Raw genomic sequence first — 24,048 nt, forward strand, 5'->3', positions numbered from 1 at the left:
ACTAGAGAGCTGATAAATACTTAGTTTTAGCTCCACTGCAAATTTAGATTGATTAGGATTAACATATGGGGAAAAATCAATTTACAAGGATTATTTTTCAAGTTTCTGGTCCCATCTAAAATTTCTGGGAAACACTGTTACCGACCAGCTACCAGTTACTACCCATCAATGTGCAGACTTGTTCCTCAAAAGTGCACATAACTAGGTTCCAAACTAGCACCAACACAACTGTGTTCTATTCCTACCTGGCAGAAGATCGTCAATTTTTTGGAAAATACTTGCAGAAGATATAGCAAGAGAAAGTATCAAATACAGACAGATTAGATTACTTCATTATACAATTCTAATTTCCTAATTATCACAACCAATGGGCCTAAACACCTGTGCTATGTTTCCTAGTTCAGGCAAGGGGTCCACGGCAGATGAAGATGTTGTGCCTACCTGAAACAAATAAGAGCTGTCCTTAGAAAGTAAGCAAGGAGCAAAAATATGTGTTACCAGATAAAAAGCTAAGCTTATTACACACCAGAGAACACCATTCCAGTTTATCTTTTGTAACATCATCATGTAATCATGTTATAAAGAGTGGCTAGAGATAAGTATCTTAGTTACCTTTAGCAAGTAGGGATTTTACTATAATTAGTTTCCTGGTACGCAAGTTGGTAGTTCCTTAATTTTGTGGTAAAGCCGGGTACATAATGCTTTGGCTGTCTACCTAACAAATGTCAGCAAGAAGCCCAAATATATGTCTTCCTACTGTTCTGTTACGGCGTTATGCAGTTACCCATTCTATCAGCTCTGCTCTGGAGTGCCACGGTTAGAGTGATAGCCCCCATCAAGCAATCCGACAATTTGCAATCATGTTTAAGGTTCGTACTAGTTTAGTATCGGAGCCTGGCAATCTCCACCAGTGAGCATGATCCTGGAAGGATTCGTTGAGAACCTCCACGTCAAAACAAGGGCTTCACCTTCGGCGGCAAGGGGGTGCTTCTAAACGCGCTCCGCCCTCCCCTCCTACGCCATGGCTGCCCGGCAAGGCTGCAACTTTCGGAAGGGATGCACGCTGCGCTGGTGCGGCGCTGTCAGTCGTTCTTCCAGGCCAACACCGACGTGGTCACCGGCGCGGCGGCGCCCAATGCAAAATCGCATGGTCCGAGATTTGCCTCCCACGTGAGTTGGGAATATGCCCTAAAGGTAATAATAAATGTTATTATTTATTTTCACGTCTGTAAATAATTTTATTTTCTGTGCCAAAATTGCTATGGTTCTTGAATGTGATATTCAGAGCAGAACTCATAAGCATGTGTGTGGAAACATAAACACAAAAATAGGTTCCTAGTCTCACCTCTAAGACTAGCTCATGTGTTACATGATAATCTTGTTTTCTTGATCATAGGGCATCGTTTAAGTAACCAGTACATATGCAAATAGAAGCCTATGTAAAGGGGAAACTACACAGCTAACAAATGCACTGGACACATAAGTGGTAGTGGAATTATCTAATGTAAACAAACTGGCCCCACTGCCTTTAGGCTTGGTCAGTTACACCCCTTCTCAAAGGGACTGGAAAGGATTTGAGGGTATTTTGACTTGTAGAGGATTTAATCCCCCTCAATCCCTGCCAATCCCCTCGAATTCCCTGTTAACCGAATAAGGCCTTAAGAGTATGATGTTAAGCCTTTAAAGCAATATCTTTCGGGTGGAAATAACTGCAAACCTGATTCTGTGTGGGGGCAGTTCGTACATTGCAAACACCATAATTTTCATATCTATTACAATGGCTTATATGATCAGGATGGCCTGGTTGCAATCCTGGGACAATATGGTATAGAAGTTCCCAAAACTTCATATATAATCAGTAGGTATAGAAAAGGGATGTCCTATATCCAATGCAAAATGTAAGGATCAAATTCAATCTCATTTATGAGACACAAAAAGGACAACTGCTTAGTGACCATGCCATGGATACCAGTATATTAAAAATATACAAAACATTTTATATTTGTGAACGGAGGGAGTATATATTAACTCAAGTAGTTCACTAAAATAGTATATTAATCATGTTGAGATGTCAACAACTTGATCTGTTCCATGCGCTCAAGGCCATTATATATACATGTACTAGAGAGGAGATAAGTAGGAATCCTAATACAAACGGAAAACAACAATGCATATATCTCTAGCAATATCAATGTTGAAATTCAAATACAAGTTTTCCATTATCTAATTCAAAGAAGTTTGCATACGAAGAAAGCGTGGCTTATTGCTTACTGTTGCACAGATGAAGAATGGTATCAAACCAGATGACAAGTCAACGGAAATGGCCTCTGTCACTGCTTCAGGTGCAACAGCATAGTTCTTACTACAGTCAGCTTTGACAACTCTGAAGTTCTCTGGGAAAATTCCTGCAATCTTTAACAGAAGAATGTTACCTCAGGTCAACAGGAAATAAACAAAAAGAACATGAACATAATGCATATTAATCTAACTACCTAACTGTAATTCTTTGAAATAACTTCAAACTTGAAGAACAGAAAAGACGGGTATTTTATTCATAACAAATAATTGGAAACCATTCTAGTGGGACTCTGGTTGGATACCTGGCATGCCTTTTGCAGAGCAGAATGTGTCTGATCAGATGCATAAACTACTAATTTTTCAAGGGATTTTTTTCCATGCTTCTTTAAAGTTCTATCTCGTGCAGCCAATAGTACAACAAGAACTGCTTCACTGGCAGTACCCTGGATTACTCCTCCACCAGGTGCTGCAAAGAGGGATGCCATGGAGAAACTCAGAAGTATGACTTTAGCTAGGAACACAATTCCACAATTTTTACACTAAGGAAAAATATATACTCCCTCCGATTGGAAATAAGTGTCGTGCTTTTAGTTCAAATTTGAACTAAAACCATGACACTTATTTCCGATCGAAGGGAGTACGTGTACTATATAAAAAGATAGCAGTGAAGTAACATTCTGCTAAAACGGCATCTATAAAGTAGATATCTCAGATCAAGGATAGTCCAAATCACGGTCTGAATCACATGATCCTAGGATCGCATCAAATTATTTCGATTCCGATCCGCGTAGGAGGATAATCAAGTGGCAGTGCGTGCCTCTAAATGGGGCACATCCCCCACTTAGTCTTACAGCGTTGACGATGTCTACCGAGAAATCTATGCAAGGAGAGAGCACATGCATGCATGCATGAATCTCTCACCTCATGCTTACACCATCGCATTAATTGCGAAATTCTATTTTTTGAAAAATGATTTAAAACCATTAATCCGTCTTTACCGGCGAGTTCTCAACGAGGGTTTCAAAATAAGATCACATGTTGGCGCGTTTTCATAAAAAATTATCCGTCGCTACCATTTACCAGATTTTTAGTGTGTGGTCGCCAGATTGTTCATACTGAGTTACCCGATTATTTCACTGTATGATTAGTCAGTGTCATGTAATGGAGCCTGTGGAAACGAAAGAAACAACCACATGTTTTGATGGAGTAGCTTGAACAGGTAGTTAAGGATTCTATCGAAACTAGACCAGACACTCAATGTGTTAAGGAAGAAGGAAACAAGAAAGAGTAGTTGAATAAATACAGAATGGCAATGCGCGAAAAATGAATACTCCCTCCGTAAAGAAACACAATAGTGTTTAGATCACTACTTTAGTGATCTAAACGCTCTTATATTTCTTTACAGAGGGAGTACTGAATAACCAAGTATGCAAAATTTCATGCAGTATTTGTCAATCAGACATTCTATTTGTCAATCAAACATTCTCATTCGTTTTTTTACCTAGGCATGCCAATTAATTATGAGGTGCTACGTATTATAGAAGAACCAAATTGCAAAAAATAATGTTGAGATCAACAAACAATTTATGCATCAAACCAGAATATATGGTTGCACTCTTACCATCTGACAGAAATTGGCTTGGAAGCTTAAGCATTTTTGCAAACCAGTCTAAGACTATAACCTCTAGCTCAGTTGCAGCAGGAGAGGTTATCCAACTGAAGCCAACGATGTTAAAGGCAGCACTAAGCATCTCCCCCAGGAATCCAGCAGTGCTGCTATTTGAGGGATAGTATGCAAAATAACTTGGACTTTGCCAATGAGTGACTCCAGGTATGATCTTCTCACGAATATCTGGGCATCAGAAAAATTTGCTGAATGAATGAAGGTTTCTTTAGGCAAGCACATGGAATGCAATTGATAACCTAAGTTCCGATGTCACTTCAAAGTAGACTGGAAGGGAGATCACCATCAAAAAGGGTATCCAAAGTATCAGGTCGGTTAGGAGCTGAATCTGGAAGAAGTTCCTTTAGATATCCTGGCTGCAATGAAATGGATGCACAAATCTTAGTGAGTGCCAACGATACTCCTTAACACAATCCATCTTCTTTAGATAAAGAGTAGTAAATTTGACTGTTTTCTTAATTTTTTAATCGCAACATCATCACTTCACAACATGAAGGATGCAGAGTTTTGTAACCATTAAAATGTCATTAATTGAACTAGAAAAGGCATGAGGTCGGATTCTGGGTGAGCAAAAAATATGTCGAGTCTTCATTATCAATTTCCAAGAATCACCTAATGTGCTATAGCCATTGGACTAATAATTGTTATACTGCGTCATGTACGTGTATGCGATTAATACTTAGCCCGCAACTGCATTCCCTCAGTAGCACAATAAGTAGTACCATATTGCATTATCTCCTCTGTTAGCCATACCATCTCTTGTATGTAAATTTTGACACTTCCGAATTTCCATTCACTATATTCTCCGACACGCAATACCTTCTGAACCTCGGTCCCCGTTACGTATTGTCTTTGTGATCCTCGGTAGTCAGTCCTCCACTCCAACTTCCTCGTGTTCCCGGCAGCCATCACTTCTAATATTTTGTTACGGTGATTTGTAGCCTCCATACACATCTGAGATATAATATTCATAGATATACCTCTGTTCAAGCTCTGGTTTGTATGGTTTCCCGCTGCAAATCAGGCAACGGATTGTTGTGAAACAATGATTTGGTAGGACTGCACGACACCCAATACGGGGTGTGACTATCTCATATATATAAGGGGTATACAAGATACAGGAGTATACACGGAAGCTTTACAAATATACAGTCTAACACCCTCCCTCAATCTTAACTATGTCCTGAACTACAAAGTAAGTTAAGATTGCGCCTGCATCCCTCAAACTGAGGTTGTGGAAGTGACTTCGTGAAGATGTCAGGAAGTTGATCCTTGGAAGAGATGAACTTGATATGAAGAAGCTTCTGTGCAACACGTTCCATTACAAAGTGATAGTCAAATTCGATGTGCTTGGTACGAGCATGGAAGACTGGATTAGATGACAGATATGTTGCACCAATATTATCACACCAAAGAACGGGTGGCTGCTGTTGAGAGATACCTAACTCTCTTAACAGAGACTGTACCCAAATAAGCTCAGCCGTGGCATTGGCAACTGCCTTGTACTCTGCTTCAGTGCTACTCCGAGATATTGTGGCCTGCTTACGTGCACTCCAAACAATCAAGTTATCCCCATAAAAGACAGCATAGCCCCCCATTGATCGTTGGTCATCCGGACTCCCAGCCCAATCGGCATCAGAGAAGGCCGAGAGAGCACACGAAGGGGTAGACCGAAGATGCAAGCCATATGAGACAGTATGAGAGAGGTAACGCAAGATACGCTTCACAGCTGACCAGTGCGAAGTCCGAGGAGCATGTTTGCAGCGCAACATACCTGCACGGCGTAGCAGATCCAGAGAGTACTTATGTTGAGTGAGAGTCAGGCCAGCAGAAGACCGTGAAACCTTCAGGCCAAGAAAGTAATGGGGAGCCCCCAGATCCTTGACGGCAAAGTGACCACTGAAAACAGAAAGCAGGCGATCCGCAGCAGCCACGGACGAGCTAATAAGAATAATGTCATCAACGTAGACCAACAGGTACACAGTCACCTCAGGACGACGAAACAGGAACAGGGATGTGTCAGCAATGGACGGAGTAAACCCAAGCTGTCGAAGAACCAAGCCGAGTCGGGCATGCCATGCACGAGGAGCCTGCTTGAGTCCATAAAGCGCCTTAAGAAGACGACACAAATGATGTGGACGAGCTGGATCAAGAAAACCTGGAGGTTGCCGCATATAAACTTCTTCCTCCAAGACCCCATGAAGAAAGGCATTCTGGACATCAAGCTAGCGCAGAGACCACCCTTTGGCAATAGCCAAGGACAGAAGCAGACGAATAGTGGTAGGTTTAACAACTGGACTGAAAGTATCCTCATAATGAAGACCATACCGTTGCTTAAACCCTTTGGCCACCAACCGCGCCTTGTAGCGCTCGATAGAACCATCAGCATGCTTTTTTACCTTGAAGACCCACTTGGAATCAATGATGTTGACACCAGACCCAGGAGGAACCAGGCGCCAATTATTGTTCCTCTGTAGTGCCTGAAACTCATGTTCCATGGCAGCGCACCAATGAGGAATCCGAAGAGTTGCCTGAAAATGACGAGACTCGGACGTGGGATCAGCAGTCATCTGTGCCATGCACGCTGCAATCCATGCAAATGTGCCATCAGTACGTTCCTTCGGCCGAACAATACCACTCTGACTCCGCGTACGAGGACACAGAGGAGCAGCAGGTGGTGGAGGCGACGGCGAAGACTGGGGTGGCGAAGACGCCGGCTCCGAAGCCAGAGCGTAGCCCCAGCGGCAGAGGCAGATGTAGACGGCGAGGCCGGCTCAGGTGATGGTGTAAACGGCAACACGGGCGCGGCCGACTCAACCAGCGCAGCCGGCACAGCCCCAGGCGCAGCCGACGCAGGCGACGCAGCAGGCGCAACCGGCTGAGCCGCAGGTGGAAGAGAAGACGCAGCAGGCGGCTGCTCGTCTAGAAGCTCAAGGCGTGCTCCACGTCCAGTACCTGCACCATGGTTAGGTAGCAACAAAGGAGGATACGCAGCATCAACAAATTGACCAGGCAATGGTAAAGCGAGTGGCGCGGGTGCGGTGGGAGTGGTGGAGACGACTGGAGGTGCGGCAAAAGGAAAAACATTCTCATCAAACACCACATCACGAGCGAGTGGCGCAGGTGCGGTGAGAGACAACATGAAGACACTTGCACCCTTTATGAAGAGAACTATAGCCAAGAAACATGCACTGATTAGACCGAAACTCCAACTTGCATTGGTTATATGGACGAAGATGTGGCCAACAAGCGCACCCAATAACTTTGAAGAATGTATAATCAGGGATTTCATTCAACAAAAGTTCAAGAGGTTTTTCATTTGACGGAGTCGTGTAGGTAGTCGATTAATAAGAAAGCATGCGGTGAAAAACGCATCACTCCAAAACCGAAAAGGAACCGAGGCGTGAGCAAGCAAAGCAAGACCAGTCTCAACTATATGACCATGCTTACACTCAGCTACACCGTTTTGTTGATGTGTATGAGGACAAGACACACTATGAGTAATTCCAAGCTTAGTAAAGAACGCGTTGAGGTTGGGATACTCACGACACCAATCAGGTTGCACATGAATAATTTTGTGGCTAAGGAGACGCTCAATATGCGCTTGGAATTGTAAGAAAACATAAAACACATCGGACTTGCGCTTAAGAAGATAAAGCCAAGTGAACCGGCTACAAGCATCAATGAAACTGACATAATAGTTATGACCACTGATGGCCCCCTCCGACGACGGCCGCGACGCGTGCCGCCACCACCGCGAGGACCGCTGGAAGGATTCGGACAGCTCCTCCTCCGGCACGCGCTCCTACCGCGACGTCGCCCGCACCCCTCCTCCGCCGCCGCCGGCACGCCAGCCGCAGGCGGCTCCCGCTCCGCCCCTGAGCACCCCTGCATCGACCCGCCTGGGCCCCCGCTCGGAGGTCCACCGCGCGGAGGATGCGGCGACGGCCGCAGCGGACACTGGCGATGCCTGGGAGCTGCCGAGGAGCAGGAGACGCCGCCACACCTGCCGCGCGGACGCTCCCACGCCGCGCCTCCGCCGCAGCCCCACGCCGGAGGAGTCGACGGGCCTCTGCTTCCGCTGCCTCGACCCGGGCCACCCCGTCCGCAACTGCACGAACAGGCTCCGGTGCCGGCGCTGCCTTCTCCCTGGCCACGAGTCCAGGGACTGCACGCCTGCGCGTCGGGCCCGTGACTGTGCCCTGCAGGCGGCGCCCCCTCCGCCCCAGCGCCGCGCAACCCCGACGCCGCCTCCCCCGCCGCCGCGCGCCACGGCGCCTGCTGTCGACCCCTCGGGTCCGGTGCGCGTCCTCATCCCACGCTCCGTCGAAATCAAGGAGGCTGAGGAGGTGCTGCAACGCGGGATGGTGGCCATCATCACAGGCTCCAGGCCACCCGTCACTGCCGACGAGGTCGCAGACGCGCTCTTCTACAACCTCAAGCTGCTCCCCGGCGATTTCTCGGTCCACCTCCACCACCCTGAGGATTTCCTCATCATCTGCGCCTCGCAGGCCATCAAGGACTGGATCTACGGCGATCACCACATCGAAGGCCCCTCCTTCTCGTTGTCCCTCTGCCCTTGGAGCAAGCTCGCCCACGCCGGCTGAGATAGCCTGGATCACCGCGTCGAGCTCGAGCTCCACGGAGTCCCGGCGCAGGCCTGGAACCTGAACACCGTTGAGCGCCTCCTTGGCGACTCCTGTTGGGTGGAGCGCCTCCATCCGGAGACACGGTCCAGGGCTGACCTCGCCACTTTCCGGCTCTCCGGGCGCGCCCACGACCCGGCGTCCATCCGTCGCCATGTCGTCCTCGAGATCGTCGAGTTTATCCCGTCGCGCGTCCCCTCCCAGGCGCCCACGGTGTGCACCCTGACATACCAAGTATCCATCAGGGTGGTGCGCGAGAAGCTGGGTCAGGCCAGCGCCGCCGCTGGAGAACCACGCTGACGGCCACAGTGGCACCGGTGGCGCTCCCCCTTCTGGGCGCAACGATGGTCGCGGCCCAGGCCGTCGCCGTGGCCGCAAGCACCGCGGCACCAACGCGTCTGCCGCGCCCGCTGGCCGCGCCGACGACGCGACACTCGACGCCCTGACCTGGTCCGCCGCAGGAGGTTCGCGCCGTACCGACGGTGTCGCCATGGAAGCCATCTGGCGCTCCGCTGATCCCCACTTCCGTACGGCGCCGCCGCCACCGCCGTTGGAGGCCACTGCCAGCGCGTGGGGGGTGTCGCCGTGGCCAGGGCAGGCCGGGGCCCATCACCATCGTCACCGTCCCAAAAGAGGAAAGCAGGTCTGGCAAAAGAAGGGCCGACAGCCTGACCCTGCAGGAGTTGGGCCCTCCACGGTCCAAGATGCGATCGGGTTGCTTTTGGCAGGGACAGCTGGCGCCACCCGATTGCCCAGCCGCCCTTCCTCGCCAAGCACAGGGCCCGCCACTCACCAGACGCGATTGTCGCCTTCCGCGCACGAGCAGGATCCGTCCTGCTCCTCGCCAGGCACGCCCGACGCGCTGATCCCCTCGACCCCAGATCCGAGGCGGGACAGTTGCGAGGCAGCCCCTGATTCGCTGCAGGACAGCGAGATGGTCCCTGACTCGCAGCCTCTGCTGCCTGCGGTACTCGAGGAGGATCCTTTGTCGGGGCAAAGCATGGCTTTGGCGGCGTCACCTGCTGACAGCCCGCGTTTGGACCGGTCTGTGGTCCAGCGAGCCCGCACTTTCGACTCGGAGCCTGATTCAAATCCCGCCGCTTTTGGGTTGGGCCTCGGGGTAAGCCCATCGCCACTGCCCCTCGAGACGCCCACCCCCCTCGGGCTGGGCCTAGGCAGCCTCTCGGCTGGGATGGCCTTTGGCGCCACCATCGAGCCTCGCTCCGAACAGAGGCCGACCAGCCCCTCCACCGCGGAAACGGCCCGCCCCACCGCATGCCGTTTCGCCTCGCCTCCAATTACGCTAAGGAGATCGCGCCCGAGAACAGAAGCACGTCCAACTTCATGGACGCTGGGAGATTTTCTCGCGGTAGGCACCGGCCAGCTTCGGGCTGCCCTGCCGGCCCCGGAGAAGCGCCCTCGTCGCCAGACCATATGCTTCTCGCCGCACGGTGGCCGCTCTGCTACATCGAAGGTCGCGGCCTCGATGCCCCCCACCACGGAGCGGCGGGCTCGCGTGCAGGTCCTGCGCACCCTGGGTATCGTCGGCGCCAACCAGACGATCACAACTGATGCGATGAAGGCTTACGACGGGGTGTTTGCGACGGAAATCTCGGTTGACGTGCTCACAGCCATCGCCAAACTGGTCGATCGCGAGCTGCCCGCGAACACTGTCTCGGCTCCATACACGCTTGTGCCTGCTGGCTGCCTCGCGGGGGTTTAGCCCGCTGTTGTAGTCCGATCATCGAACTACTTGTTTTATGGCTTACAACCTCAAGTTTGTGATCTGGAACGTACGCGGCCTGAACGCGTGTGCGCGACGCCTGGCGATTCGCTCGCTCATTGTTACGGCCGACGCGTCGGTAGTATGCCTGCAGTAAACGAAGATGGAACTTATGTGTCCCTCGATCGTCTTGGAGGCCCTGGGTCGTGACTATATCTGACCCAATGTTCACCACCAATGCCCTCGCCGCTAGGGTCGCCACGTCTGAGGGCACTCCGTGGTGGATCTCCATAGTCCATGGCCCCTAGGATGATGACGACAAGGTTGCGTTCCTCCAGGAGATTCGGGACGTGTGTCGCGACTTCACGGGCCCGTGGATGATTTGTGGAGACTTTAATCTGATCCTGCGCGACGAGGACAAAAACAACGATAACTTAAACCGGAGGATGATGGGCCGCTTCCGGCGCTGCGTTAACGACCTCGCTCTGAGAGAGGTGTATCTCAACGGTCGCCGGTACACGTGGTCTAACACGCAATCCCCGCCCACGCTGGTTCGCCTTGACCGTGTCCTCTGCACGTCGGACTTGGAGGACGTCGGCGGCAAGTGCCACCTGCATTGCCTCGCTTATGTGGTTTCCGACCACAGCCCCCTCCTGCTGGACTGCTCCCCCACGCCCCACGCCCACCGTCGATTCCGCTTCGAGGAGTTTTGGCTGCGCCTTGACGGATTCCAGGAGACGGTTGCGCAGGCCTGGGCGTCAGTGGATGATGCCGACCCTTTCTGTCGCCTTCTGCTATGCTTGCAGGCCACCGCCAGGAAGCTCACCAGCTAGGGTGTGAAATCTGTTGGCAGCGTCAAGCACAAGCTCGCGCTTTGCAGGGTGCTCATCCTCAGTTTTGACAAAGCCCAGGAGGATCGGACGTTGTCGCCGCATGAAGCATGGCTGCACAGAAGCCTGAAGCTCGCCTTCTTGGGCTTCGCATCGCTGGAGCGTACCATCGCCCGACAGCGGGCGCGCATCGCCTCGCTGAAGGATGGGGACGCCAATACCGCTTTCTTCCACCGGCAATGCTCCTATCGACGGCAAAAGAACACGATCTTCAGCCTGTCCACGGGGGATCAGATCCTCACCGAGCAGAGCGAGATGGCCGAGGCTGCATTCGTGCACTTCAACGACCTCATTGGCACGGCTCCCGACCGCGAGTGCACGCTCAACCTGGAGCACCTAATCGACCCCGCCGATGACCTCCAGGACCTCGACGCTCCATTCACGGAGGAGGAAATCCGGGGCACGATCACGCGCATGCCAGCGCGCAAGGCGCCGGGGCCGGATGGCTTCACCGCGGAGTTTCTCCGTGCCTGTTGGGGCACCATTAAGCACGACGCCGTCGCTGTCTTCCATCAGCTGTATCAGCTAAGGGGCAGAGGATTTCACCGCCTCAACCAGGCCCTACTCTCCCTCCTTCCCAAGCGCTCGGATGCCCAAGCCGTCGGCGACTACCGACCCATCAGCCTCATCCACCTAGTCGCCAAGGTGTTTGCCAAGACGCTCTCCCTGCGCTTGGCACCGAAGCTGGACAGGTTGGTCAGCAAGAACCAGAACACCTTCATCGCCGGTCGTTCCCTCCACGACAATTTTGTTCTCATCCGACAATCGATATGCCTCCTGCACCAGCTGCGCGCGCACCGGGTCTTGCTCAAACTCAACCTCGCGCGCGCCTTCGACACCATCTCGTGGCCCTTCCTGTTCAAGGCACTCCGTCAGTATGGCTTCGGGAGCAGATTCCTTGACTGGCTGGCCATCTTGCTGTCGTCCGCTTGCTCGCGGGTGCTGATCAACGGCGAGCCGGGTCGCCCTATTTGGCATCGCCGGGGGCTGCGGCAGGGCGGCCCTCTGTCGCCCCAACTTTTCGTCCTCGTCGTGGACACGCTAGGACGCCTCTTTCGACAGGCCATATCCCTGGGCATCTTGGAGCAGCTACACCCCCGCCGCCCCATCCCGGTCATCTCGCTCTACGCAGACGATGTGGTACTGTTTTGCCACCCCTCCCCGAGCGACCTCGCCGCGATCAAGGCAATCCTGGAGCTTTTCGGGCAAGCCACGGGACTCCACATCAACTACAACAAGAGCTCCGCCACCATGCTCAACTGCGCACCGGGAGACAGGGCGCTGATCACGGAGCTCCTTGGGTGCAAGATCGCGGACCTGCCGCTCACGTACCTAGGGATCCCTCTCACCATTCGGCGACCCACTAGCGCCCAGCTGCAGCCCTTGGTCGACACGGTTGGCGGCATGCTCCCTAACTGGACGTCCAGGCTCATGAACAAAGCGGGCCGCCTAGCACTTGTCAAGTCTGTGCTCTGCGCCATCTCTATCCACCAAATCCTCGTCTTCGCCCCTCCAAAGAAAACGATCAGGCTCATTGAGAAAATCGAGAGAGGATTCCTATGGGAGGGCCGCGCCGCCGCAAACGGCGGCAGCTGCCACGTCAACTGGCGTCGTATCTGCCAGCCCTCCCCCTTGGCGGCCTCGGCGTCCAGGACATGGAGCGTGCTGGGCTCGCCCTACGGCTGCGGTGGCTCTGGTTCAGTCGCACTAACGAGGGTCGTGCTTGGCATGGCCTCGACCTCCAGTTCTCCAAGGAGGAGCACGCCCTGTTCTTCGCCTCCACCTCACTCGCCGTGGGAGACGGCAGAACGGGCAAATTTTGGGAGGACCACTGGATCAATGGCCGCTCCATCGGCGAGATCGCGCCACAACTCTATGATTGCATCCCCAAGCACCGGCGCAAGCAGCGCACCATCGCGGAGGGCCTCCTGAACTATGCGTGGACACAAGATATTCACGGAGACATGGGCATCCACGATATCGGTCAATACCTGTTGTTGTGGCGTGAAACCGAAGGCACTGCCCTCAACGACCAGCCAGACCAGCTTATCTGGAGGTGGACCTCGAGCGGCTCCTACTCTGCGCGCAGCGCCTACCTGGCAACCTTCCACGGCTCCGCTAGCTGCGACGCATGGAAGCTGACATGGAGGAGCTGGGCCCCGCCACGCTTTAAATTCTTCTTCTGGCTCGTCAGTCTGGACAGGTGCTGGACCGCAGACAGATTGCGCCGCCACGGCCTTCAACACCATCCGCGCTGCGTCTTGTGTGACCAGGAGCCTGAAACGATGCGCCACCTGCTCGTCACCTGCCCCTGCTCGTCACCTGCCCCTTCTCGCGACAGGTTTGGCATGAGACGCTCTCTTGGCTACGGCTGACCTGCCGACCGCCAGACCAAGAGGTCACACTGAACGACTGGTGGATGCACGCCAAGCTGGAGACCCAAAACCCATGCGCAAGGGACTAGCCACGACTACTCACCTGACGGCATGGATGCTCTGGAAGCACCGCAACTCCTGTGTGTTCGACGGCGAGCAGCCATCCACCGCCCTGCTCGCGACTAGGATCAGAGAGGAGGCATCCCTTTGGGTTAGGGCTGGGGTTGCTAGCCTTGGGGTGATCATGCCGCTAACCTGGGACGTTCACTAGTTCTTGTACTTTTGTTTTTGCACCCCGATGAGCCTCCTCCTCGGAGGCGTGTACTGCTAAACTATCTCCCTTTTCAATGAAATGAAACGCAGTCTTTGCGTTTTCTCAAAAAAAAAGTTATGACCACTAACAGAGGTTTGGGCATGACCCCATACATCCGAAAACACAAGCTCAAGCGGTTTAGTGACTACACGACTCGACTCAGAAAAAGGAAGTTGATGACTCTTGCCTTGCTGACAGGCATCACAAACTGCATCAACATGCTTATTGGACACAACTGGAAGCTCATGACGATGAAGAACATGGCGAACAATGAGACTGGCAGGATGACCAAGACGCGCATGTCAATGTGATGGAGACACACGAACGCCGCTGAAAGCACGAGGAGCGGGTGGCACATCAAGTGCATAGAGGCCATTATTGCGCAGGCAACCTCTAAGGAGTACGTCCCTCGTGTCCCGGTCCTTAACAAAAAAATGAAAGGATGAAACTCAGCAAGAACATTATTATCACGAGTAAGCTCAAGAACAGACAACAAACTACATGAAACAGAAGGAACTCGAAGGACATTAAGAAGACGTAATTGGGTGGATCGACGAGTAAGAAGAGATGCCTGACCAATATGTGAGATGTGCATACCTTCCCCGATTGCAGTATGAACCTGATCATGTCCATAGTACGGCTCCTGTGTGGAGAGCTTTCCCATATCGCTCGTCTAGTGGTTGGTAGCTCCCATATCCATGTACCAGGACGCATTAACCGGATAGGAAGGAGTGTGACCATGCTCATGACTCGCCAAGGCAGACTACTTCTCATTCCCTTTAACATTGTTCCCGATGCCCAGAAAGTCCTTCTTGAAGCGACAGTGACAGCGGGAAGCAAGGTGGCCATCAAGACCACAAAGCTGGCAAGGGACTTGAGCCCCACACGAAGGACAGGAGGCGCGGACACGACCACCTGTGGTGGTAGTGTTGTTCCACGGGGCAGAAGTGGTCGGCGTTTGCCACCAGCTGGCGGCGGCCTGCCCTTGCCGCGCACGGCGGCGTTGGTAGCCTGGAAGGTCGGTGCAGATCGGCGAGCCTGGATGCGCTGCTCCGTGGCAAGGAGGCGCGCATACAACTCATGCGGCTGGATGGGAGTGTCACGACCATTGATATTTTCCACCAGATTATCATAGTCGTCACTCGGCCTGTTCACCACATAGGAGGTGAACTCCTTCGACCCAAGAACCTTGCCAATAGAGGCAAGTGTATCTGCCATGCCCGTCACCTTGTTGAAGTAGTCGGTGACGGTGAGACCATTAAGCTTCACCTCCCCAAGCGCAGTGCGAATAGCATGAGCCCGTGCCTGACACTGCGAAGCAAAACTGGTATGAAGAGTCATCCATGCATCCCGAGACGTGGCGGCAAAGATGACCAACGACGAGACCTCCTCCATAAGAGAGGACTGGATGGCGGAGAGGATGGCTTGATCTTGAGCCACCCACGCATGATGCCCCGGGTGATACGGCGGAGGACACGCCAGAGTTCCATCAACAAAGCCCTCCAGGTAGCGGCTGCGGAGAAGTGGCAAGACCTGAGCACGCCACGATAGGTAGTTCTCAGTCGTCAACTTCACCGGTATGAGATGCGCGAAGTAGAACGGCGCAGCAGGGGCACCCTGATCATAAGATGGCAGAGGGGCATAGCCGCCCGAGGGTGGAACCACGAGATCCGCCGATGGACTGCCATACGGTGCCGCGTATGGTCCAAAAGGCAGCACTGCAGCCGAGACAGCAGATGGGCAGAGGCCACCGGAGCCGGGGGGCGTAGGGCGTACTCGGCCATGGGTTGGCAGGAGCAACGCCATAGGAACCAGCCCCCAGCGACTGCAGGTGTGAAGCATCCACGAGCGAGGAGCCCGCCGGCATATGCGGGTACGCCCACCACGACGTAGCAGGCCCAGGCGGGGCAGAAGCAGGAGCGACAGGAGCAGGGCCCTCATACGCCTGCGGGGCAGGAGCAGGAGCGACAGGAGCAAGGCCCCCGTATGACTGCGGGGTCGGTGGGTAGGCGGCACCAGAGGCCGCAGCCATGGGCGGGGCAGAACCCCTGTACGCCTACGGGTAGACGACACCAGAGGCCGCCAGCGGGACAGCATCGGGGCGACCGGGAGGCAGAGAGACGCTCATGTCGTGGATGATCTGGGACGGCGGCGGGGCGGCCATGGAGACGCCAGACAAGGAGACCAGCGGCCAGGACGCCAAAAATGGAGAAGTCGGGACGGCCGAAGCGGCACGGGCCAGACAAACAACAGGTGGGGCGGCCGGGCCCGGATGCAGGTGGGGCGGCCGGGCCGGTGGAGTTCGCGGCGCCCGACGCAGAAGCCATGAGGCGGCGGCGACGGAAGCGAAGAAACCGATCTAACCTAATCTGACACCATGTAAAACAATGATTTGGTAGGACTACACGACACCCAATACGGGGTGTGGAAGCTTTACAAATATACAGTCTAACAATTGTAAGAGCAAGTCTAGTAGAACCCTCAAACCCTCAAACCCTTAAAAATAACCGCTTTTTTATAGTTTTCGTCGACAAAACGACGTAGACTAGAACCCTTAAACCCTTAAACCCGTAAAAAAATTTAAAGGTCCAAACCGCAAACCCCTTCCCAGCCTGTAAAAGTAAGGGTTGGGAGGGAAAACTGCCCCCAACCCGTACTCCACTTTCCACCTCGCGCGGGAGGCAGTTGGTTCCCCGCGCGCGCGAGGAAGTTGCCTCGGCCGCCGCCGCCCTGCCTCCCCCCGCGCTCCGGCCGCCGCCACGCCTCCCCCCGCGCTCTGGCCGTCGCCACGCGCTCCCTCCGCGCCCCGGCCGTCGCGCCCCCGCGCCCGCCCCGGCCGCCGTCGCGCCCCGCCCGCCCAGGCCGCCGTCGCGCCCCGCCCGCCGCGCCAGCCGCCCCGCACGCCCCGGCCGCCGCCGCGCCCACCGCGCCCGCCCCCCGCGCCCGCCCCGCCCCGCCCGCCCCGGCCGCCGCGCCAGCCGCCCCTCCCCTTCCCTCTCCCTTCCGCAGAAGGAGCTCGCCGCGGCGGCGCCGCAGCAGCAGCGCGCGAGCGCCAGCAGCCGGCGCGCGCGGTCCTGGCTGTATTCCGATTTTGAGGGTTGGGTTTGAGAGTACTAGTCTTTGCCTCTGTTTTTCAACCCTTAAAAGTGTCAAAAATGTGCAATTCTCAACCCTTAAAACTGGTTTTTGTTTTAAGGGTTTGAGGGTTCTACTAGACATGCTCTAACTGTATTCTCTGCCTCTCCCCAACACTGTAGGCTCTGATTCCATGGTAGAACCGTATATGTTCACAATTGCGCATCTTATTCTTAAATCATTATTATTAGTAGCGGAGTTATATACTCCATACCAGAGAGTTGTTTACATAACACATGTATTAAACCTAGTAGATGGATCAATCAATAGGCCAAGTCATAATATACTCCCTCCGTTCCTAAATATAAGTCTTTGTAGGGATTTTACTAGTGGACTGCATATGGATGTATATAGACATACTTTAAAATGTACATTCAATCATTTTGCTTCGCATGTAGACATCTAGTGAAATCGTTTAAAAGAATTATATTTAGGAACGGAGAGAGTAGGCGATAAAGGTGAGGAAGCAGCATGTGAACAAATTGTACATTTGTACTGCAGGATTTGCCGAGAAGGAGAGTGGTCGTGCCTGGACTTGGCTGAGGACGGGAAATCTCTCGATGGATTTGTAGTAATCGGCGATGAAATCCACCATCCGGTGCCCGCACTCCCGTAGCTGCTCCGCGTCCATCGGCCGGAGCGACCCGCCGTCGTCCCCGCCATAGCTGGTACCGCCCCCTTCCCTTAATTGACAACAACAAAAACAACATAAAAGTTTAGCGCAGGGCATTGCACCACATGGAAGTGCGTACATGAGGATCGACGAGATGCTCACATGATTGTGAGGGTTTGCAACGCGATGGCAGGAGGGAAAAGAAGAGGATACGGTGGTGGGGAGAGAGGCGCGAGACGTGGGAGGAAGGAGAGAAGGGAATGGATTTTCTCGGTTGGGGTTTAGAGCGGCTACAACCACAATCGCCTAATTTGCCCTTCTATTTGGCAAAATGGACGCGTCCGCGCGTATAGTTTAGACTCACCTCTCATATGTCTCTGTCCACAGTCGGTATTTTCCAAAAAAATTAAGGCCAGTACTCTGTGCCGCCGGCCGGCCGCACGCGGTCCGCACGATCCGTCAACCCCGCGCGTCCGCATCGTTAAATCTTCATGCAACATTTTTTTCTCGATAAGCAGATTTCGACGCGATGCAGCAATTTTCGTCAACGGTTGCAACAAAAAAAATTATAGCAAAAAAATATGTACGTAATCATAGAAAAAACAAAACTGATGGTGCTGGTAGCAAAAGTCAAACGCCGGTTGTAGTAAATATCTACGTGAACGTGATGCAACTTTTTTACTGAACAGTTGCAGCAAAAAATGATGTTGGTTGTAGCAAAAATTAACACGGTTGTAGCAAAAGTAAAAAACACCGATTGTAACGAAAAATCCGACGAACTGAAGTTGCAACCAAACGTATATGCAGTTTTTTTACTGGACAAATATAGCAAATAAAAAATGTTTGTAGCAAATATGAACGTTGGTTTGCAAAAAATTTAGACGAAAAAAGTTGCATGCTAAATCAGCGGGTCGCGCGCGACCGCGCGCGGCCGGCCGAATGGTTCTGCCGACGCATCGGCCAGAAACGTTTCCCAAAAATTAAACATCGATCACGTAGAACCAAATCCATACAAAGCATGTTGAGTATATATGAATAAATTATCATAAAATTTAATCCGAATAAACAGTTAATAAATCATGACGGCGATAGTAATCATACAAACTAGCATAATAGACGAATAGATTAAATCTATGATACAAACTAGACATAAAAATTCTAACATTATCTCAAACGAAGAGAACAAGATTGCATACGGTGCGGCAGGAGCGAACCGCCAGTGTTAGTATTGTCGGCTGTTGTTGATGAAGAGGTTGCCGAGATCGGCGAAGAAGTTTCGGAAAGTAGTTGCTGTTAGCAATTGCGCGAATGCGCTTCCTAAAAACTTGATCCCCCCTCTTCCGTATAGGATCATAAGAGGCAGGGTTCCAAAGGCATGTTGTTCCTTTTCATGGTCCACATTGAAAGGATGGATGAAGAAGACTTGGATGGCGGCGCAATGATGCGGAATGATGCGAAACCATATGTTGTGACGGTGGCTAGGGTTGGCACGGATCTCACGTATATATATAAGTTGGTGCAACTCTCTCCCAACTAACGATATATGACTAAACATTAGTCCCACTCACACCACATACACACCCAAGAAGAGTGAGCCGTGAGAATTTCAGATTTTAGTTGGACTTTGTCATACTAGCAAAAATCCAACAATCCCCCACAAAGTCTCGTTAGCACATCCCATCTCTTAGTTCCAAGACATTATTTATATTCTGGTGCTTAATGGAGACTGTTAAGATGAACTTTCATTTAGAATTTTATGCTACACTAGACCGCAACTTGAATAGTGGACTATGACTTGAACTACAAGCTTTCTATGGGACTAGTTTCACACAAATCATTGATCGATATTGGGCTACCGCAAGGCTTCCCTGCGGATGGAGCATATACGTCATACTTTAGTGTCTTTCATGAATTATTAGAGAACACCCAACTCTCATAGATTGCAACGTTTATCAGTCAAAATCATATATGTGTGTTCCTCACGAGATGCTTTGCAGGACAACATCTCTACTTACTCAAATAGTCCACTTGGAACACATGAAGATAAATATCAACCTGACATGCAGATTATGAGAGTATTGTATCTTCACGGCGCGGGATAAAAAATATAGGGATGCTCTCCTTCCAGTTTCCCAACAACTTGTCTCTTACTTCTACTTCACGGGATCTCCGATCGCATAGAGCGGGTTACCACTGTGGACAACTCATATGATGGGGCTCAAACCCATCTCCATCGATGCATGATCTATCACATTACGTCATAACCCCTTTGTGAAGGGATCTAGCAAGTTTTAGACGTTTGGATATAATCCAACGTAATAACTCCAGAGTTCTTCAATTTTCTGACATATTTCAATCTCCTATTCACATGCCTTGAGGACTTAATATTATCCTCAGAATTGTTTATCTTTATGATCACGGTTCATCCGGATAGCGGGTATTGTTTTTTCAACCATAGCTAAGTCCATCAAGGGCTAATGAAAGCCACTCTACTTCAACAGTGGTAGTGTCTAATGCTATGAGTTCTGCTTCCATAGTTGACCTTGTTAAGATGGAGTGCTTGCAAGACTTCCAGGAAACAACGTCACCACCAAATGTAAAAACATAACCACTTGTGGCCTTATTCTCATCAAGATCAGATATCCATTTGAGTCACTGTAACCCTCCAATACCATCGGGTACCCGGTGTAGTGAATCCCATAGCTCGTAGTGCCTTTCAAATAGCGCATAACTCTCTCAAGCGCATGCCAATGATCATCTCCCAGGTTTGATACAAACTTGCTTAGTTTTCTCACAACAAATGAGATGTGAGGCCCCATGGCACTAGTCAAATACATAAGCGAGCCAATAATCTGAGAATACCTCAGTTGATCTCTAGAAATCCGTTGATTCTTTCGAAGCAACACACTAGCATCATGTGAAGTTGGAGAAGGCTTGCAGTCGATGTACCCAAAGAAACTCAAAACCTTTTCCACATAGTGAGATTGAAGTAGTGTAATCCTGCCAATCTCATCTCTCGGCATCTTGATCTCCTAGATCCTTCATCTCAAAACAATGAGATAAGAAATCTTTAACCTCCTTAATTAAATCAAGTTTGGTTCCAAAGATCAGTATGTCATCAACATACAAACATAGAATAACTCCTTCTGCACCACCATGACGGTAGTACGCACACTTGTCAGCTTCGTCTACAACAAATCCTCCAACAGTTAATGTTCTTTCTAACTTCGTGTACCACTGCTTCTGAGCTTGTTTAAGGCCATATAAAGACTTCAATAACTTGCACACCTTTCCTTCCTAACCCGGTACTACAAAACCACCGGGGTGATCCATGTAATTTTCCTCATCAACTCTCCATTGAGGAAAGCCATCTTAACGCCCTTTTGATGAACTAGAAGACACGGTGAGGCGGCCAATGATAGTAGCACCCGAATTGTGTTCACTCTAGCCACAAGTGAGTAAGTATCAAAGAAGTCTTCACCTTCTTTCTAGGTACAACCCTTGGCCACAAGCTGTGTCTTGTACTTTTCAATTATACCATCAGGTCTAAGCTTTTTCTTAAACACCCACTTACATCCCACGGGTTTGCACCCATAAGGATGATCAGCTACTTCCCAGGTTCCATAAGCTAAGATGAAATCCATCTCAGTAGAGACAACTTCCTTCCAAATGTCAACACTAGAAGATGCATAAGCTTTTCAAAGAGTCATGGGTGTGTCATCCACGAGGTACACAATGAAATCACCACCAAAGGACTTTGCAGTCCTTCATCTCTTACTCCTTACAGAAGTTTCATTGTCATCCTCCTCGGGATTTTCAACGTGTTCCATCGTAATGGTGGGTTCAGGAATTACAGACAATTCCTGACTAGATAGAGTAGGTATCTCCTGATTTGACGAGCTGGGCATATGCTTCATGGAAAATATGTCCTAAAAGAAAGTCGGATCATTCCACTCCATAATTGTACCAACATGCATGTCAGATACCTCAGATTTTATTATAAAAATCTATAGCCAATGATATGGAAAACACAGCCGAGAAGAACACAATCCAGATTTTTTGGTCCAAGCTTGCGCTTCTTGGGAATTGGTATATAGACCTTTGCCAAACAAAGTACATAGATAAGAGAGTTCTCGCCTTTTCCTTTCCCATTCCTCAAATGGAGTAATGGTTTTATGCTTTGTGGAAACACGGTTTAGGGCATGTCATGTAGTCATTAGTGCCTCCCCCACCATTCCTCGAAGAGGCCCGATGTGTCTAACATGGCGTTAACCAAATTAGTTAGAGTTTGGTTCTTTCTTTCGGCCACACTATTTGACTAAGGTGAGTAGGAAGGCGTCCTCTCATGAATTATACCATGTTCTGCACAAAACGAATCAAATTCATTGGAAAAATACTCTCCATCACGATCTAACCTAAGCCGATTAATTTTGTGATCAAGTTGGTTCTCTCCTTCAGCTTTATAGTTTTTGAAGAAGTTTAGAGCCTCATCTTTTGATTTCAAAAGATACACATAACAATACCTAGTGGAGTCATCAATCAGCGTCATGAATTTATTTCCACCTTTTGTCAACATGCCATTCATCTCACAAAGATCAGAATGTATAAGCTCTAGTGGCGCCAAGTCTCTCACTAGTGCAGTTTTATCAGACTTGCGAGGCTGTTTAGTTTGCACACACACACTTGGCACTTGGATCCTTTGACAATAGTGAATTTCGTAATTAAACTCATATTGGCTAGCTGCAACATGCAACCAAAGTTAATATGACAGAGTCGTGAATGCAAAATATTAGACTCATTATCGTGGCAAACATTATTAATAACTTTAGTGAAAATATCTAACAAAGACAGGCGGAACAAGCCTCCACACTCACACCCTTTTCCAAGAAATTGACCATACTTAGAAATTAAGACTTTATTAGACTCGAAAACCAACTTAAAACCATCTCGACACAAACGGGAACCGCTGACAAGATTTTTATTGATGGAGGGCACATGATGAACGTTCATGAGGCGCACAGTCTTCTCCAAAGTAAACTTTAGGTTGACCGTACCGACACCTCGAACAATGGCATGTGACCCGTTACCCATCAGCACGGGAGAAGTTCGTGTGACCTGATAAGAAGAAAACATGGAGGCATCAGCACAAACATGTACATTGGCACGGGTGTCAATTAGCCAATCAAGAGAATGACATACTAAATGGATGGTAGGAAAAATATTGTACCCGGATTCCTTCATGTCAGTATCACCGATGACAACATTAGCAGACTTGTCGCTCTTCTCAGGTTCACGCTCCTCATAGCGGTTTGGACATCTCGGAACCCAGTGATTAGGATCACAACAGACATGGTATAGTCCCTTCCCCTTCTTATTATAATTCTTATTGAAGTTGGTAGAGTGTGACGGCTTGTTCTTTGCAACAAACTTGCCTTTGCCCTGAGATTTGTTCTTGTTGTTTTAGGGCTTGTTGAGATGGAAGTTCTTCTTCTGTACCATGTGGTCACTAAAAGCTCCCTCAACATCTCGAGCACGTGTGTATTTTGCTCTCGCCTTCTCTTCAACATTAAGAGATCCAATGAGTTCCAAAATGAAAAATGAATGTCTCTTGTGTTTCAGAGAAGTAGAAAAATTATTCCATGAAGGTGGAAGCTTGGCAATGATGCCTCCGGCAACAAACTTGTCCACCAACACACACTTGAAGTACTCAAGCTCCTTCGTGAGTGACTATATGGCATGAGCTTGCTGAAGAACAAAACAGTCAACAATCATCTTGTAGTCATTGCTCCATGACGTACAACTCGCTGCCAACGTCCGAGGCTCCAAACTTGACCTCGAGTGCAGCCCACATGTCCTTGCCATTGTCAAACGACATATACGAATCCACATTGAAATCATCAAGAACACTCATAAGGGTTCCCTTAAAAATGTTATCAATCTTCTCAAAAGCTTCCGGATCACGAGTGGAGTGGAGTGGCGAGCGAGGAGGAGGAGCACGTGTGTAGGTCTCCTCTTCTCATGCGTGTACACGTGCTAGAAGAGCTCACCTTATAAGGTGGTGTAAATATCTCCCAACTATCGGTATAGGACTAAACGTTAGTCCCACTCACACCATACACACAGTAAGAAAGAACGAACCATGAGAATTTTAGATTTTAGTTGGGTTTTTGGACCAGGCCTACTAGCAAAAATCAACAAAGCATACATACAACTCGGCATGCATTGCACCGGGCAATCAAAAAGGACATCACACAATTCTTCATCACACAATAAAAGGGACGGCTAGCTCATCACCTCATTCTACTACTAGATATATTGTTGATTTAACTAAGATGACAAGATTCACTGTTTTTACCTTGCCCTTCCCTTTT

General features: G+C 50.4%; 1 protein-coding gene across 3 annotated transcripts in view; it reads right to left on the reverse strand.

Moving 5' to 3' along the window:
• Positions 1-18,028, reverse strand: part of LOC123395782 (tryptophan decarboxylase 2) — a 36,316-nt gene extending 18,288 nt beyond the window's left edge. Inside the window, exons 1-7 of one of the 3 annotated variants that reach the window (XM_045090812.1) lie at positions 17,840-18,023; positions 17,594-17,747; positions 4,266-4,338; positions 3,920-4,150; positions 2,601-2,764; positions 2,272-2,412; positions 382-441 (exon numbers count right to left, since the gene is read on the reverse strand). In XM_045090812.1, coding sequence (XP_044946747.1) covers positions 382-441; positions 2,272-2,412; positions 2,601-2,764; positions 3,920-4,150; positions 4,266-4,338; positions 17,594-17,747; positions 17,840-17,841 — 825 coding nt within the window. In that variant the 5' untranslated portion in view covers positions 17,842-18,023. Of the gene's footprint in view, positions 1-381; positions 442-2,271; positions 2,413-2,600; positions 2,765-3,919; positions 4,151-4,265; positions 4,339-4,801; positions 5,045-17,593; positions 17,748-17,839 lie in introns of those variants that run through there. The other 2 variants (XM_045090814.1, XM_045090813.1) reach the window with 2 other exon arrangements.
• Positions 18,029-24,048: the final 6,020 nt, after the last annotated feature.

Source organism: Hordeum vulgare, chromosome 5H, assembly GCF_904849725.1.
Source record: "Hordeum vulgare subsp. vulgare chromosome 5H, MorexV3_pseudomolecules_assembly, whole genome shotgun sequence".
NCBI lineage: Eukaryota > Viridiplantae > Streptophyta > Magnoliopsida > Poales > Poaceae > Hordeum > Hordeum vulgare.